This window comes from Bradysia coprophila, unplaced genomic scaffold (genome assembly GCF_014529535.1).
Source record: "Bradysia coprophila strain Holo2 unplaced genomic scaffold, BU_Bcop_v1 contig_151, whole genome shotgun sequence".
Taxonomy (NCBI): domain Eukaryota; kingdom Metazoa; phylum Arthropoda; class Insecta; order Diptera; family Sciaridae; genus Bradysia; species Bradysia coprophila.
Genome location: NW_023503423.1, coordinates 8945308 through 8958010, shown reverse-complemented (window position 1 = coordinate 8958010; position 12703 = coordinate 8945308). Strand labels below are relative to the sequence as shown.

The following is a 12703-nucleotide window of genomic DNA, read 5'->3' as shown; positions in this document are numbered from 1 at the left end:
GGACATTTGACATTCATTCAGTACCACATAAAGGCAGACAAACTTCGTGGGCATTCTGAGATTTGAACAAATTTTTTATTTTTTAAATAAATTTCCTTTTATTTACAAAAATATTTACATCCGATTCCCTAATGAAACCATATCATTGTCTTGTAACATTCATCAATCTCTACAAACTTTCCTTATCGAAATTCCGAATTATGGCACTCGACTCTACACACACTTCTCGACATACAGAAATGTCCTTGCAATCAACATTTTACATTCGCACGAATAAACTAATCTAAATAAGTACTTGAACGCGCAACTATTATCTGAACGCCTTAACATTAGCTAATTCTACATCCATCCAATCTTCTTTGACAAGATCGGCCCCCTTTTCACCAATCATTATGACTGGTGCATTCGTATTACCACTGCTTATTGTTGGCATTATACTGGCATCAATGACACGCAATCGCTTAATGCCGTACACTCGTAATCGGGGATCGACGACAGCTCCGCTATCCCATGACGGTCCCATTTTGGCTGTACCAACTGGATGATAGATTGTCATCGATATCGTTTTGATCTGACACTCGAGATATTCGTCAGATAGAAATTTGAATTGCTTACAATTGGGAAATGGTTTCCGATATAAGCGTGAGCCGAACTGCTTGAAGACATTTGCTTCAGCTACACGTAGTGCAATTTTGGCTCCTTCAACTAGTGTTTGCACATCGAAGGGATCGTCGAAATAATTCGGATCCATGAGTGGATAGTGGAATGGGTTTTTCGAACGTAATCGTACCCATCCACGGGATCGAGGACGCAGCAGCAATGGCATTATTGTCCATGTATCTTTGTTGGCAATGGGTTGGTACACATCTCGGTAGAGACTCTCTTTTAAGCCTAAAACTTTTTTCACTCGGGCACCATTGTCCGAATTTATTGATGCTGGAGCCATGTGGAACTGCACGTCCGGCCAATCGATCGTACTATTGCCCAATGGCGTTGTGACGAAAGCTAGCCCCTAAAAAAAGACGAAACTTCTTACTGGGCTTGGTTTTTCCTTTCGAACCGAATCTCATACCTCAACACCGCCTAATGTGGTCATCGGTCCACGTTCGTTCAGTACATACTGGTTGGTTATGGTAGCCGGATTGAAGCGATCCTGAACAATCGCAACTGGTTTATCGACAAGCCATGTCATTCCACCCATTCCAACGTGATCTTGCAAATTTTCACCTAAAATCGGTAATCGAAATATGAAGACCATCAACGGCAGACAAAACAAAGTCAAAACCAGCAGCTACATACCAACTGGAAGATCTTTAAGAACTGGAATTCCGATTTCTTCTAAATGAGCCCTCGGACCGATTCCGGATAACATAAGAATTTGCGGTGTATTGATAGCTCCAGCTGACATTATGACTTCTTTACGTGTAAAAATGCGATACCGTTTTCCGTCTCGTTTAAATTCCACTCCCATTGCTTGCTCACTTACCGGATCGATTACTATTTTTGTTACATGTGCATTCATCGCCACATGCAGATTTCTGCGTAACCGTACCGGTCTAAGAAACGCTTTTGCTGTACTACATCGACTACCCCGTCGTATCGTACCTTGAGCAATCATAAATCCACTCTGATATTCGCCATTTATGTCTCGATTCGGATAACCCAATTCTGTTCCAGCTTCGACGAACGCTGCAACTAATGGAGTGTGCCACGGCGATTCTTGGACGGTTAAGAAACCGCCTCTGCCGTGATAAGGTGTATTTGCGAGGTATGGATTGCGATTGTCTTCGGATTTCTTAAAATAGGGCAGTATATCGTCGTAGCCCCATCCAGGATTTCCAAGACTTTCCCACAAATCATAATCGTACCGATTGCCTCGCACCTAGAAAAGTTCCATTTTAATTTCATGTGGCCTCTGTTCGAAAAAAAAAATTGAAATTTTCATTGACCACTTACATACAGCATATAGTTGAGAACACTGGAACCGCCGAGTACTTTTCCTCTCGGCCAGTTACATCGATTATTTTTCATTCCCAGACACGATTTAGTGCTTGGCTCGGTTTTGTATCCCCAATCCAATTTGCTCAGCTGTAGATACGCTGCAAGCGATGGTACATCGGATATCTCGTTCTCGTCCGGTCCGGCCTCAAGCAATAAAATTTTCCAATGTTTCACTTCCGATAGACGATTGGCTACCACAGCACCAGCACTACCGCCACCAACGATTATAAAATCGTATTCGGTGTATAGATTTTGCTGATTAATCGGACGAGACTCGGGATCCACCCGATCATAACGATAGAATGATATGGCAGCCAGCATAAGTGGTATCAGCCATAGACTAGTTGTGACAACGCCGAACGTTGATTTGATCACAGTCGATGCAATTAGAATATTTAAAACCATTTTCCAGTTAGCCGGATATCTTTGGTACGCAAGTTTTTACTATCTACTATTTACTGTATAAGTCTGTTTCACTTCTTCACACGGTGTTAGCGTAGTCGCCAAGGAATTTTCTGATTTTGCTGTTTTCGAAGTCGGTTCGAGAGGTGGTAGGAACTCATTCTTAGCGATTGTGTGGTTTTAATGTTGCATTTATCTGATGTAATTATGAAAATAGAAAGAGAAATATTGTTGTTATACATCATCGATTATATTGATTGTCTTTAATGTCTAAGCTATTATTGTTGTAGGTCAGTATGGTATACAAAAAAGAAACAGAATCTTCCTATATGATTACCGTCATACATTGGTGCTCTAGCACCACTTTCACTGGATGACTTAATGCACATGCAAAGTTAAACAATACAACCATTCAATCAGTTGCCAGCGAACAAAGCATCAAAAGTTTTTTACTTGCCTCTTCCTCCTTCTCTTGTATATATACTATATGTAATCGAATGACATGATGCTTCCCAAAACCTATCCATGCATAACATCGTTTGTTTAATGGAAATCGATAAAACTTAAGTGACAATATGAAATGAAAATTTTCAACTATATAAACTATCTATCGAGATCGAGAGAGGAGGCATAAATACGAACATTATTTTTAAATTGACATTAAACAACGCCAGGCAATGGATGTATATTGCATCTATAGACAGTATAATATCGACAAGATATGGCATCAAAACGTTTTATCTAGTTTGATTTGATTGGCACAATGTATAAGAGTGTAGAGGAATTGGTTGCAATGACAACTACTTAATGCCCCTTGAGCATTTAACCAAAACACCTAGCGTATCGTAGAATATTTGATGTGCCAAAATACTATTCTGTGTGAATAGTTAAATGCATAAATGGGACACTTTGGCGAATTTTAACAAAAATGAAATTTTATTCATTTTGCTCCGTTCTGAACAGGCTTACGATTGTTTTTTTTTGTTTCAAACTATCAAAGAAACTTCTATTCACATCGTCAGTCTATTTCAAACGGAATTTGACACACCAAAAACCAAAGATTCTATTACTATACTTGGTGCTTTGGCTGAATTGTGTGCCACTTTAGAAAGAACACAAGTCCTTTGCCGAGTTGTCTGGATTTAATAGTTATTTTTTTAGAACTTCGTAGCTATTGATTAAAATTCACTTGGTCCAAACTAAAAAGTATGGAGACGATCTCGTATAGTTCAATGAAAAGTATCGTGCGGAAACATTCAAAGAACAAAGACAAATAATGAAGTGAACAATTATCCTGCAAGGATGTACGAAGTATATTCCTGATAAATTTGTGTCATTTTGGAATACTGCATGTTAACACTTTAATCCGTCTTTGAATTCTGAAGGGTACGAGTAAGCTACTTGGAAAACGATTTTTGATTTTTAATAAATTGTTCAGTCAAATATCAACTCATCCAAGTGAAACAACTTACAAAAGTTGCGGCAAAATAAATTTTCCTTTCGATTACCAACACTCTGTGAAGCAAACTGATGTTTATGAATGCAATTGCAAATAAACACAATTTTTGATTCGAATCAAGAGCTGAGTTTATTATTGAATTTAAATGGATTATCATTGTAATTTCATTTCGAATTCTAATTTTACAATTGATTGTAAGCCATTGTGTGTAGGTACTGCAACGTAAAACAAATTTCTAACTTGGCATATGATGATTTACAACAATAATGGGGGGTTGTAGTTGTATAAGCGATGAATATTATTTTGCCGTTGCATAGTAGTAAATCATTAACTCTATTGAGTCGTTGAGTGGCACATGAAAACAGAACAAAGTAAAATGAAATCAGATGGAAAAAAGAGTACAATTTCCTTATTCATCATTAGCGTTCTGTTATTTACACATTTTCATTTAAATATTGAGAATAAAACGCTATTGTGATGAGCTTAAGTCCCTAGCTTCAAAATATAGTCAAAACCAATCATGACGACAAAGACAAAAGTTGTATCAAAAGCTCGAGTAAAATATGTCAGTTTTCCCTATCGGATATGTTACTTCATTTGACTAAAGTATTGATTCACAAATCTTTTACTTCACTTATTTTGAACATTTTGCTATAATAACCTGTATCGAAAATTTCAGATAATTTCTTTTCGCTTTTTCTACTATAATGTTCTTGAATTTATAGTTTTGTTGTATCGATTGGGTAAGAACGAAACAACTAGAGCGTGTGTGTTAGAACTCTGATTGACAATGAAACTGCATCTCGAGTATGGCTTATAAAAATAAGATGAAAACTCTTTGGTGACATACATAGAGTACTTCATAGAGAAAGGATTTTAATCAACGTCTTCAAGAACTTTTTAAAAAAATTATCGAATGTCACCATTAATCCAGTTCACCCATCCCTATTAGAGTGTGACATAATTATGATAGACCCATTTCCTCTTATTTTTCATATCGAAGTTCCTATCAACTCCAGGGGAGTTATACTTCAAAAAAGCTCAATAAACAACCATAGCCTTAGAACACCGGTTGTGACCGACTACCAATACTTCATACACGATTGCGAATAACCATGAACTTCAAACGCTCCGTTTTAGCGAAAAGTCTCAATTAAACTTAAACAACAAAAAAATGATTTGCCATTATTTAGGAATGTGTTTTCGTTGAACAAGACACAAAAAAATAACTTTGCACGTAACGAATTAGATAAAAATTGAACAATGTAAGTATTCACGTAACAACTTTTTCTCCATGCTTGCACAACACAAGTGGTTACCAACAACTGTCATATATATATGTGCTCCATACATAATAATTTGATTACATGTGCTCACGTACGCCTTGAATTATAAATGTGTATTTATAAGTCAGTTTCGCGTTACAAAAAATGTTGTTCAAGTACGTACCATACGTACCATAGGAAATTTACATCTCATGTAAATCTGTTCGTGGTTATAGGTACGCAGGCACCGGGTAGTAGAGATCATTGTCTTTACGGATTTTTAATTAAATATCAAACAATCATTTGAGCATAAATGGATTACCATCAACGATAAACTCGAATTGCCGTTTAACTTGATAATGGTGCCAAGATGTCGATTAACAGGATTTTTTCTGATCGTGTTAAGAGCTGTTATACGATCGGGTTGTTCGAAAACAAGTAAAAGTAGAATGGAAATTAAAAACAAATTTTCGTTGTGTAAAACCTTGAATTTGACTTAAGTTTGTTTGCTACAAGTGAGTCACTCTTTCTCCATGCATCACTGATGGCAGCAGTGTAAAATTGTCTGTTTGTTTTAACGAAATACATCAGGGGAAATGAGAGAAATCTGCATCAGCAGAGGCTGTTAGTTTTCCAAACACTATCTCAGATGGATAGATTGTGAGAGTTTTCAATTGTCATTGTTTCTAGATGGTATCTGAATTCACCGTGTCTATATCTCGGCAATTCTGTCAAAAATATTCCTATTGAGGTAGGTTGATTGAGACACCATTAAACTCTGATTTTATCAAATCATTTTCACATAAATTTTTTGAAATGAAAGATCTCGTCCATGCTACCAAAAAATAAAATAAAATAAAAATTCCAAGCTATACGCAACGTTACACATCCATAAAATGGACCTATGCATAAAGCATCATAGATAAATTACATAAACTTGAGTCTATTGACCGCATGAAACCGTAACTGGTGTTGGTTTTGAACAAGTTATGCAGTTTGATTTTGAGTAACAAAATAAATTAATATTCCAAGGACAGCCGTACCGAATATGGTAAACTCATCTTATCATCACCGTTCGGCCTTTTATTACGAAATGTTTGCATTACATTTCTTACAGCACAAAAAAGACCGTTATTTTCACTTCTTTTTATCGCTCTCGATTTATTGAATCATTATTTGCGATTTTTCCACTTCGTTCCATCGAAATATAATGTAGAAAACTTGATTAAATGAAATTATTTACTAATTATGGACGAACGTATGGATATGTTGAGATCTTTTTATTTGTAAAAAGAATGTTCACATTTTCCTCGCGGTTGATTTGTTTGAACGTTCGGTGAAAGTGTTAAGTTCATATTTAATTAAAAAGATGAAATTAACGATAAATTGGGTGGTACTGGTAAATTAAGTGAGTAAATTTCGGTTGGGTTGAATTACGCCAAAGAGCTTAGGATCTTTTGTTTTTCAAACATTTCTTTGGTTCTTTTGATTTACAAACGAAGACTACCCCAAGATAGAAGAATATGAGTCTGTTGCTTCATTTCTGTAAAATCTCTCATAGTAATTATTCGACACAAAATCTATTACTTCAATATTTTTTATCATGCATTTCACTAACTAATATGTAACTTTTGAGAACTGCTCTGAAGCAGCCAAAAGATTAGTATCTTGTTCCATGACAACTTAAATTTTATTTTTAAACCCAATTTACGAATAGAATTAAATGAGATTATTAGCGAAACTATACCGGAGAGTTCTTAATGTTCTACCATATTTGATTTTCAACTCTTAGAAACGTTAGTCGTCTGTCAAAATAATTGATAACCCCCGGTGAATTCGGTTTTATTTAGTGAAAATCATGATAAAAATATTGAAGTAATAGATTTTGTGTCGTGTACTATGGTAGATTTTACAGAAACGAAGCAACAGATTCATCTTATTGTAGTCTTTTTCAGATGTATCTTTAAAAAAAGAGAGAAGAAAACTAGAGAAGTACAAGATTTGACATCTGACACTGAGCGATACTATGAACGAACACTTTATATTTTCTGAGTGTAAGTTTTTAGACTTAACTAGAATTTATAAAGAGTGATTAGGAGTGCTTTAAAATGAACCCAATCCTTTCCACTGAACAGTTCTTAAATAGCCCTCGTTAGTGAGAAGCACCTTGAATAACTTCCACAATTCAATGGTTTGACTGTTTATGTTAACAATAAGAAAACAATGCCGTACCTCACATTCTAAAAATTATCCAAAGCTTTATGTCGGCAACACAGTCCATGATTACCCTGAATCGAATTTGTGCAACCGTAAACAAAATCAAAGACCGAAACAAACGATTCAAAATCACATGAACGAAAAAACTCTCCAAAAGTATCACTGCTTTTAACACAAAAACACTATTTGCAGAATAGAATGCACAGAACCACTATTATACAACTTTGAGTTTAAAACGGAGAATTCAGACGATTAAACGTTCTCCGGAAGTCAAATAATTAAAAAAAACGGGAAAAACCACTTGTCCGCAATTTGACTGTGCGAGCACAAAATCAATATTTTCCTTTTCGTAATTTGTAGCCGTGCACGTTGTACGCGACAAAGTAAATAAAATCTCGCAATGTAATAAAAAAAAAATTCGCGTCCAAAATCTATGATATATCCACAAAGACTGCCAATAGTCATCGAAAATTCGTATTTCTTTTTCTCCCAAAAAAGTATGTTGGAGGACTTGGCTTGTCTGAGTGGTAAATGCAATACAGCGGTTAATATGCGAAAAAGGGGGGCACGTAAAATAGTTTTTTTTTTTCGTCAATTACTTTTGTTCAGAGCATTATTATTTAACCGCGGCTTTATTGCACTCGCAGAGTATATTAAAATGTGTTCAACGTCGATTCGAGTGGCAACTAAAAAATCCACAAGAAAAACAGCTGCAGACGAATGTATGCGGCTGGCTAAGTGGGGAAAAATGAATTACCAGAAGAAAAAATTCGTAAAATATTTGTATGTCTCGGATTTGTTGTTTGTATACCACATACACGATGTTGAAGAAGTCAGTTTTATTATGCTACGATGGACGTGACACAAGTTTTGCCATTTTCAAGTAGATGAATAGCAACACGTACTGGAAGATGATAATGGTTCGGTTGTTGTTCAATACAGTATGAAACTGTTATACAATAAAATTGATTTGCTAAAAAAACTGGCTCTTTAGAAAGTGTGTCGAGCCAGTAATTAGAATCAATTCTCTCCTATAGAATACCTGATATTCTATAGATAAATAATGGAGTATTTACGCAATATTTCGTGAATTTAAATGAATGGCTCATGATCTGAAGCTGAGGAAATTCTTGACCTAATTGACAACAAGAGATTAAGATAAACTTGAAAAAACAATAGCGACGATTTTACCAAAAATCATAGCATTGATAGATCTTTTTCATTTGAACCAATAACATTCTAGAAGAACTAAATTTGGAATCTGTTCAATGAACGTGTGCGTAGACCTGAAGAAATGCTAAATTTAATCCTTCATTGGATGCACGTGTTGCGTTGAATCAAAGAAAAAACAGAAATAAAATGAAAATGTTAAGATTGTGACAATTAGACTCAAATAGTAGATTATGATATGGGAGAATATTTTCAGCGTTGTACACTCGTATTTATTACACAAAATACGAAATACGAGTGCAACGAGTATTTGTGTAATATACAAGAGAGTATTACGCGTGAAATATTCTCCGGTATCATATTTTCTTTTATTGTATTGCGGAAACGACCAACTTATCGACATATTAATGTAGGATATATTTACCTAGATAAATAATAATGACGTCATATCAATGGAATAATTGAGAGAAATTATGTTTGGTATAATACTCTGAAAAACAGGGTTTAATGTCGATATATAGACCGCAATGCAATAAAAAACTATATTGGCTGTTGACGAATTCCAGCGGTCACATTATCTGTGAATAATTTAGCATCGGAATCTTTCGAATTCTATTTCCAATCCTAGATTGAAGACTGAACATTTTGTGTTCCTTGTTAAGTGAGATTTTTCTTAGATTCACTTTTGAGCCAATTTCGATCCTAGGGTAAACTAGGACACTTGGTATTTTTCTACGAAAAATATAACTTAACAGGGAATTATCGTTCTATAATAAGAGGAAAGACCATTTCTTCAATTTTTTTTCTTTTTTGATTTTTTAATTAAAACAAAATTTCTTCAATCACAAATAATATTTCGAAGTTATTTATTTCCGTTTATTCCGTTCTTCGAACCACATATAATTGGGGGTAAACCATTACGGTTCTTAAAGATCGTGAGCATGGATTTCCCAGACCTTTGACATAAAATATATGGAAGAATGGTAAAAAGTTCACGAAATTAGCATACCTACGAACTTTACGAACGATAATGGCTTACCCCTAATGTATTAGTTCTGGTTCGATCTTCTAAAAAGCTTCAGGAAGTGTAACATGTAGAGGATGTATTGTTGGGTTTTTTATATGGACCTCAATTCAGTTCACCTCAATTAATTGTATCAGAAAGCTATCAAGTGTAAACAATTCGGTATTGAACATATGTTATTAAGTAGCAGATGACGCACATTATTACGCATCGACAGCAGACAGAAAAAATATTCAAAAATCTGAAAGGGTCTATCGGTTCATTTCCTGAAGTGAATTCCAACAAAAAATCCCATAAATTTAATTATTACAGATTTGCATAATGATACGTCCAGCTCCCACAATAACCAGTCGCCAAATTTGTGGATTTAAAACTGTTATAACGTTGCCAAATTACCTATAAGCATATGCTAATTCGAACGGCTATTGAATAATAATAAAAGTTCAACTCTCGGACATGATATTATCGCTATATATTGATGCGATTATTTATATAGAGGAAAGAAATAATAAACGATCAATTCACGTTTTGTTTACTATACGACGACGTTAATAATCCGTTCATAATACCTGCTAACCTATAATTCCACATTGGTAAACCTTTTCTTTCCATCTACACAGGTGATGCCTTTTTCATTTTAATGTTTACCTTATTATGCTCATCGATGTATCGTTAATGTTTTGACTGGCGAATACATTTAACGTTTTGTCGAAATATACTTTTGAATTGTTTCGTCGTTTCGGGCAGAATGATGATTACGTGAAGCATTAGGTCACGTAATGCAATACACATTTGTAGTGTCATTATTTTCGTAAAAGTGTGCACAATGAAACGATTTAAATAACGTTGGTAGACGTGACTGGTGTCATGCCGAATAAAACGAAATTTAAATTATTTTTTTTTGTGATGATGCCATTTCAAGGATCATTTTTCTCACCGAAAACTTTCTCGCAATAGAAAAACATGAGTCATTCAATCAGATAAGACAGGTCGCTTGTTAAAACCGCGTTCATTCTTAAAAAAGTCGACGAAAAAGAAATGTGAAAACTGGGGCAAAACAGGGTCTCAGCAAAAAGGAGGTGCATCATTTTTGTTAGTAACGATAATCACTTTAATGAGATAGAAGGGAAGGAGGGGTACTTCTTGTAATATTAAAGATTATGGTTCATGTTCAGCAAAGACAATCTTATTACAGCGACGTTGTTGTGATTGCGTTCATATTAATGCACAACTTTCTTTTCAGTTGGTATGTGATACTAAAATTCAAAAAAAATATTTAATTGAACTCAACTAACTAGACCACACAGAACAAAACTAGCAATGTTTCGATCATACTGTCAATGTTACGGTAACAAATTGTCGTAGACATTTTTTTTTCAGTTGGTGGTTTCGTTGGTCTATGAGCAACAATCAAAACATTATCGCCTTCGATTCAATTTATTTACATCTAAATGATCCACGAAAGTCGGAAGTGTATAAATGAGCATTTTTTTCTGTGTCAGTGAATTTGAGTTTGTAATTGAAATTAATTCCATTAAATTCGAGTACAGTAACGCCAATTAATTAATTTATTAGGAATTTTTATTCGATTACTTTGTATCATGTACAACGTATGCGCAGGTATACCGAAATGAGTGAAAGTGATTCTCGTTGTGGCGCTGAGAGATGAAAAATAAAAAGAATTCCTTCTTCACTACGTGCATGTAATCTCTCCGATCCGTTTGGAATTTCAACTGATTCATTTGTTTTGGTTGAGGTCATTTTCAATAAGAAAATATTGCTGGCCTTACGCTGTTTCTTAAAGCAGGAAGATAATATTAACGATCTTAGGGTGGGGTATCAATCACTCCGATTCGTTTGTTTCAATTTTCCAGTCCTGAAATTCAGAGAAGTCTTCTCGTTTTCTCTAGGAAGTCATTTAGTGTTATCATTGCCACTACCATCGATTAAACCAAAAACGAATTTCTTTTGTTTTTTGAAATGGAAAATAGGCAAAAAAAAATATTATTTCAAAACCAAGCAATCACTATACCATGTCTGGTTGAGGTTGTGCTTCACAGAACCACGGTAATTATTTAATTTTTCGCTATTGAACTTGGTGTTATAAATTTTATTAAATTAATTTTATTTTACAATTCTCGAAGAGGAGAAATAGAGATGAGCAGTCTGCTCGATTATTCGGGCTAACCCTTAACTCTATTCGGGTTCGGTCTGGTCTTGAGTTTGTCGGACTGACTAGGGTCACACACATTTTTAATAACATCATCTACTGGCCGTAATACGGCCGGGATAATTTATCTGTCATTGTCCCCACATGACCTCAGAAAGTATCTATGAAAAGTAATCTGCGGCAGATCATATGACTAGAAAATGTTACCTGTCGCCGGTAAAGAACATTATCTGTCACAGGCAACCAGGGCCTAATATTTATCAAAATTTGTGAAACTTTTGACAAATATTAGGCCCAGCAGGCAACATTAACTCTTGCGGGTATTGGTTCTGTGACAATGAGTTAGAGTTGTGATCTGAAGGTATGCGGGTCAAATCCAGCGAATAACTTTGGTTTCTGGCACGCCTTATGCTGAAATTTCACTGCCTCTAACTGTACCAGTAACAGGTAATCTTTTAGGTTGCCTGCCACAGCAAATATTCAAAACACTACCTGCCGAGGATAAATCGAAAAAACATTTATCTGAAGGTAGATCTTACATCTGCTGTCTACTTTGTTGTTAGCAAAACTAAAATGAAATTCGGATCGGGCGGGATCCCGAAGAATGCCAACCCGCTCATCTCTAAAGAGAAACTTATACAAAAATCTATTTGAATTTTCAATTTTTAAATTCGACTTGCGGCACTCAAAACATATAATTAAGTTCTTCAGCGCAAGAACTTTCTATAAATATTCATTTTTGCGATTCGATTATATTGCACAGAAGCGAAAAGGCCTTCGTGCAGGCAACACATACTTTCTCGGGAAACTTTTCGATTCAATTCAATATGGAAACGAGCATCGACAACAACCAATTAGCTAGTAGTCTAATTAATTTTGTAACACAACCTCTTGCAATTTGATTTGTCCAATGTAACACTGTGTTGTTTGTTGCGCGCTTTATTTTCACTGAATCGGGTTAATTATAGACAAGGACATTTTGCTGTTAAATGGAC

General features: G+C 35.1%; 2 protein-coding genes across 5 annotated transcripts in view; one reads left to right on the top strand and one right to left on the bottom strand.

The window, feature by feature from the left end:
* LOC119074885 (flotillin-2) overlaps positions 1 to 12703 on the top strand; it is a 148560-nt gene that overhangs the window by 43866 nt on the left and 91991 nt on the right. The window lies entirely within an intron of this gene.
* On the bottom strand, positions 54 to 8225 carry LOC119074871 (glucose dehydrogenase [FAD, quinone]). Of its 3 annotated transcripts, none has more exons than XM_037181194.1 (5): positions 7360 to 8225; positions 1957 to 2599; positions 1300 to 1882; positions 1073 to 1227; positions 54 to 1012 (listed from the first exon to the last, which is right to left on the bottom strand). In XM_037181194.1, the coding sequence occupies exons 2-5, from the start codon at positions 2404 to 2406 to the stop codon at positions 311 to 313; spliced, it is 1890 nt and encodes a 629-aa protein (XP_037037089.1). In that variant the 5' UTR covers positions 2407 to 2599; positions 7360 to 8225; the 3' UTR covers positions 54 to 310. The 3 variants fall into 3 exon arrangements, with proteins under 3 accessions (XP_037037089.1, XP_037037090.1, XP_037037091.1); XM_037181195.1 differs by having other exon boundaries at positions 181 to 1012; positions 7365 to 8225; XM_037181196.1 differs by lacking the exon at positions 7360 to 8225 and adding an exon at positions 2741 to 2965 and having other exon boundaries at positions 181 to 1012.

Coding starts and splice junctions, on each gene's coding strand:
- LOC119074871 (XM_037181194.1), bottom strand. CDS start 2,406: ATGGTTTTAAATATTCTAATTGCATCGACTGTGATCAAATCAACGTTC. Junction 1,883..1,956: donor TTCTCAACTATATGCTGTAT/GTAAGTGGTCAA, acceptor GAACTTTTCTAG/GTGCGAGGCAATCGGTACGA. Junction 1,013..1,072: donor CCACATTAGGCGGTGTTGAG/GTATGAGATTCG, acceptor GTCTTTTTTTAG/GGGCTAGCTTTCGTCACAAC.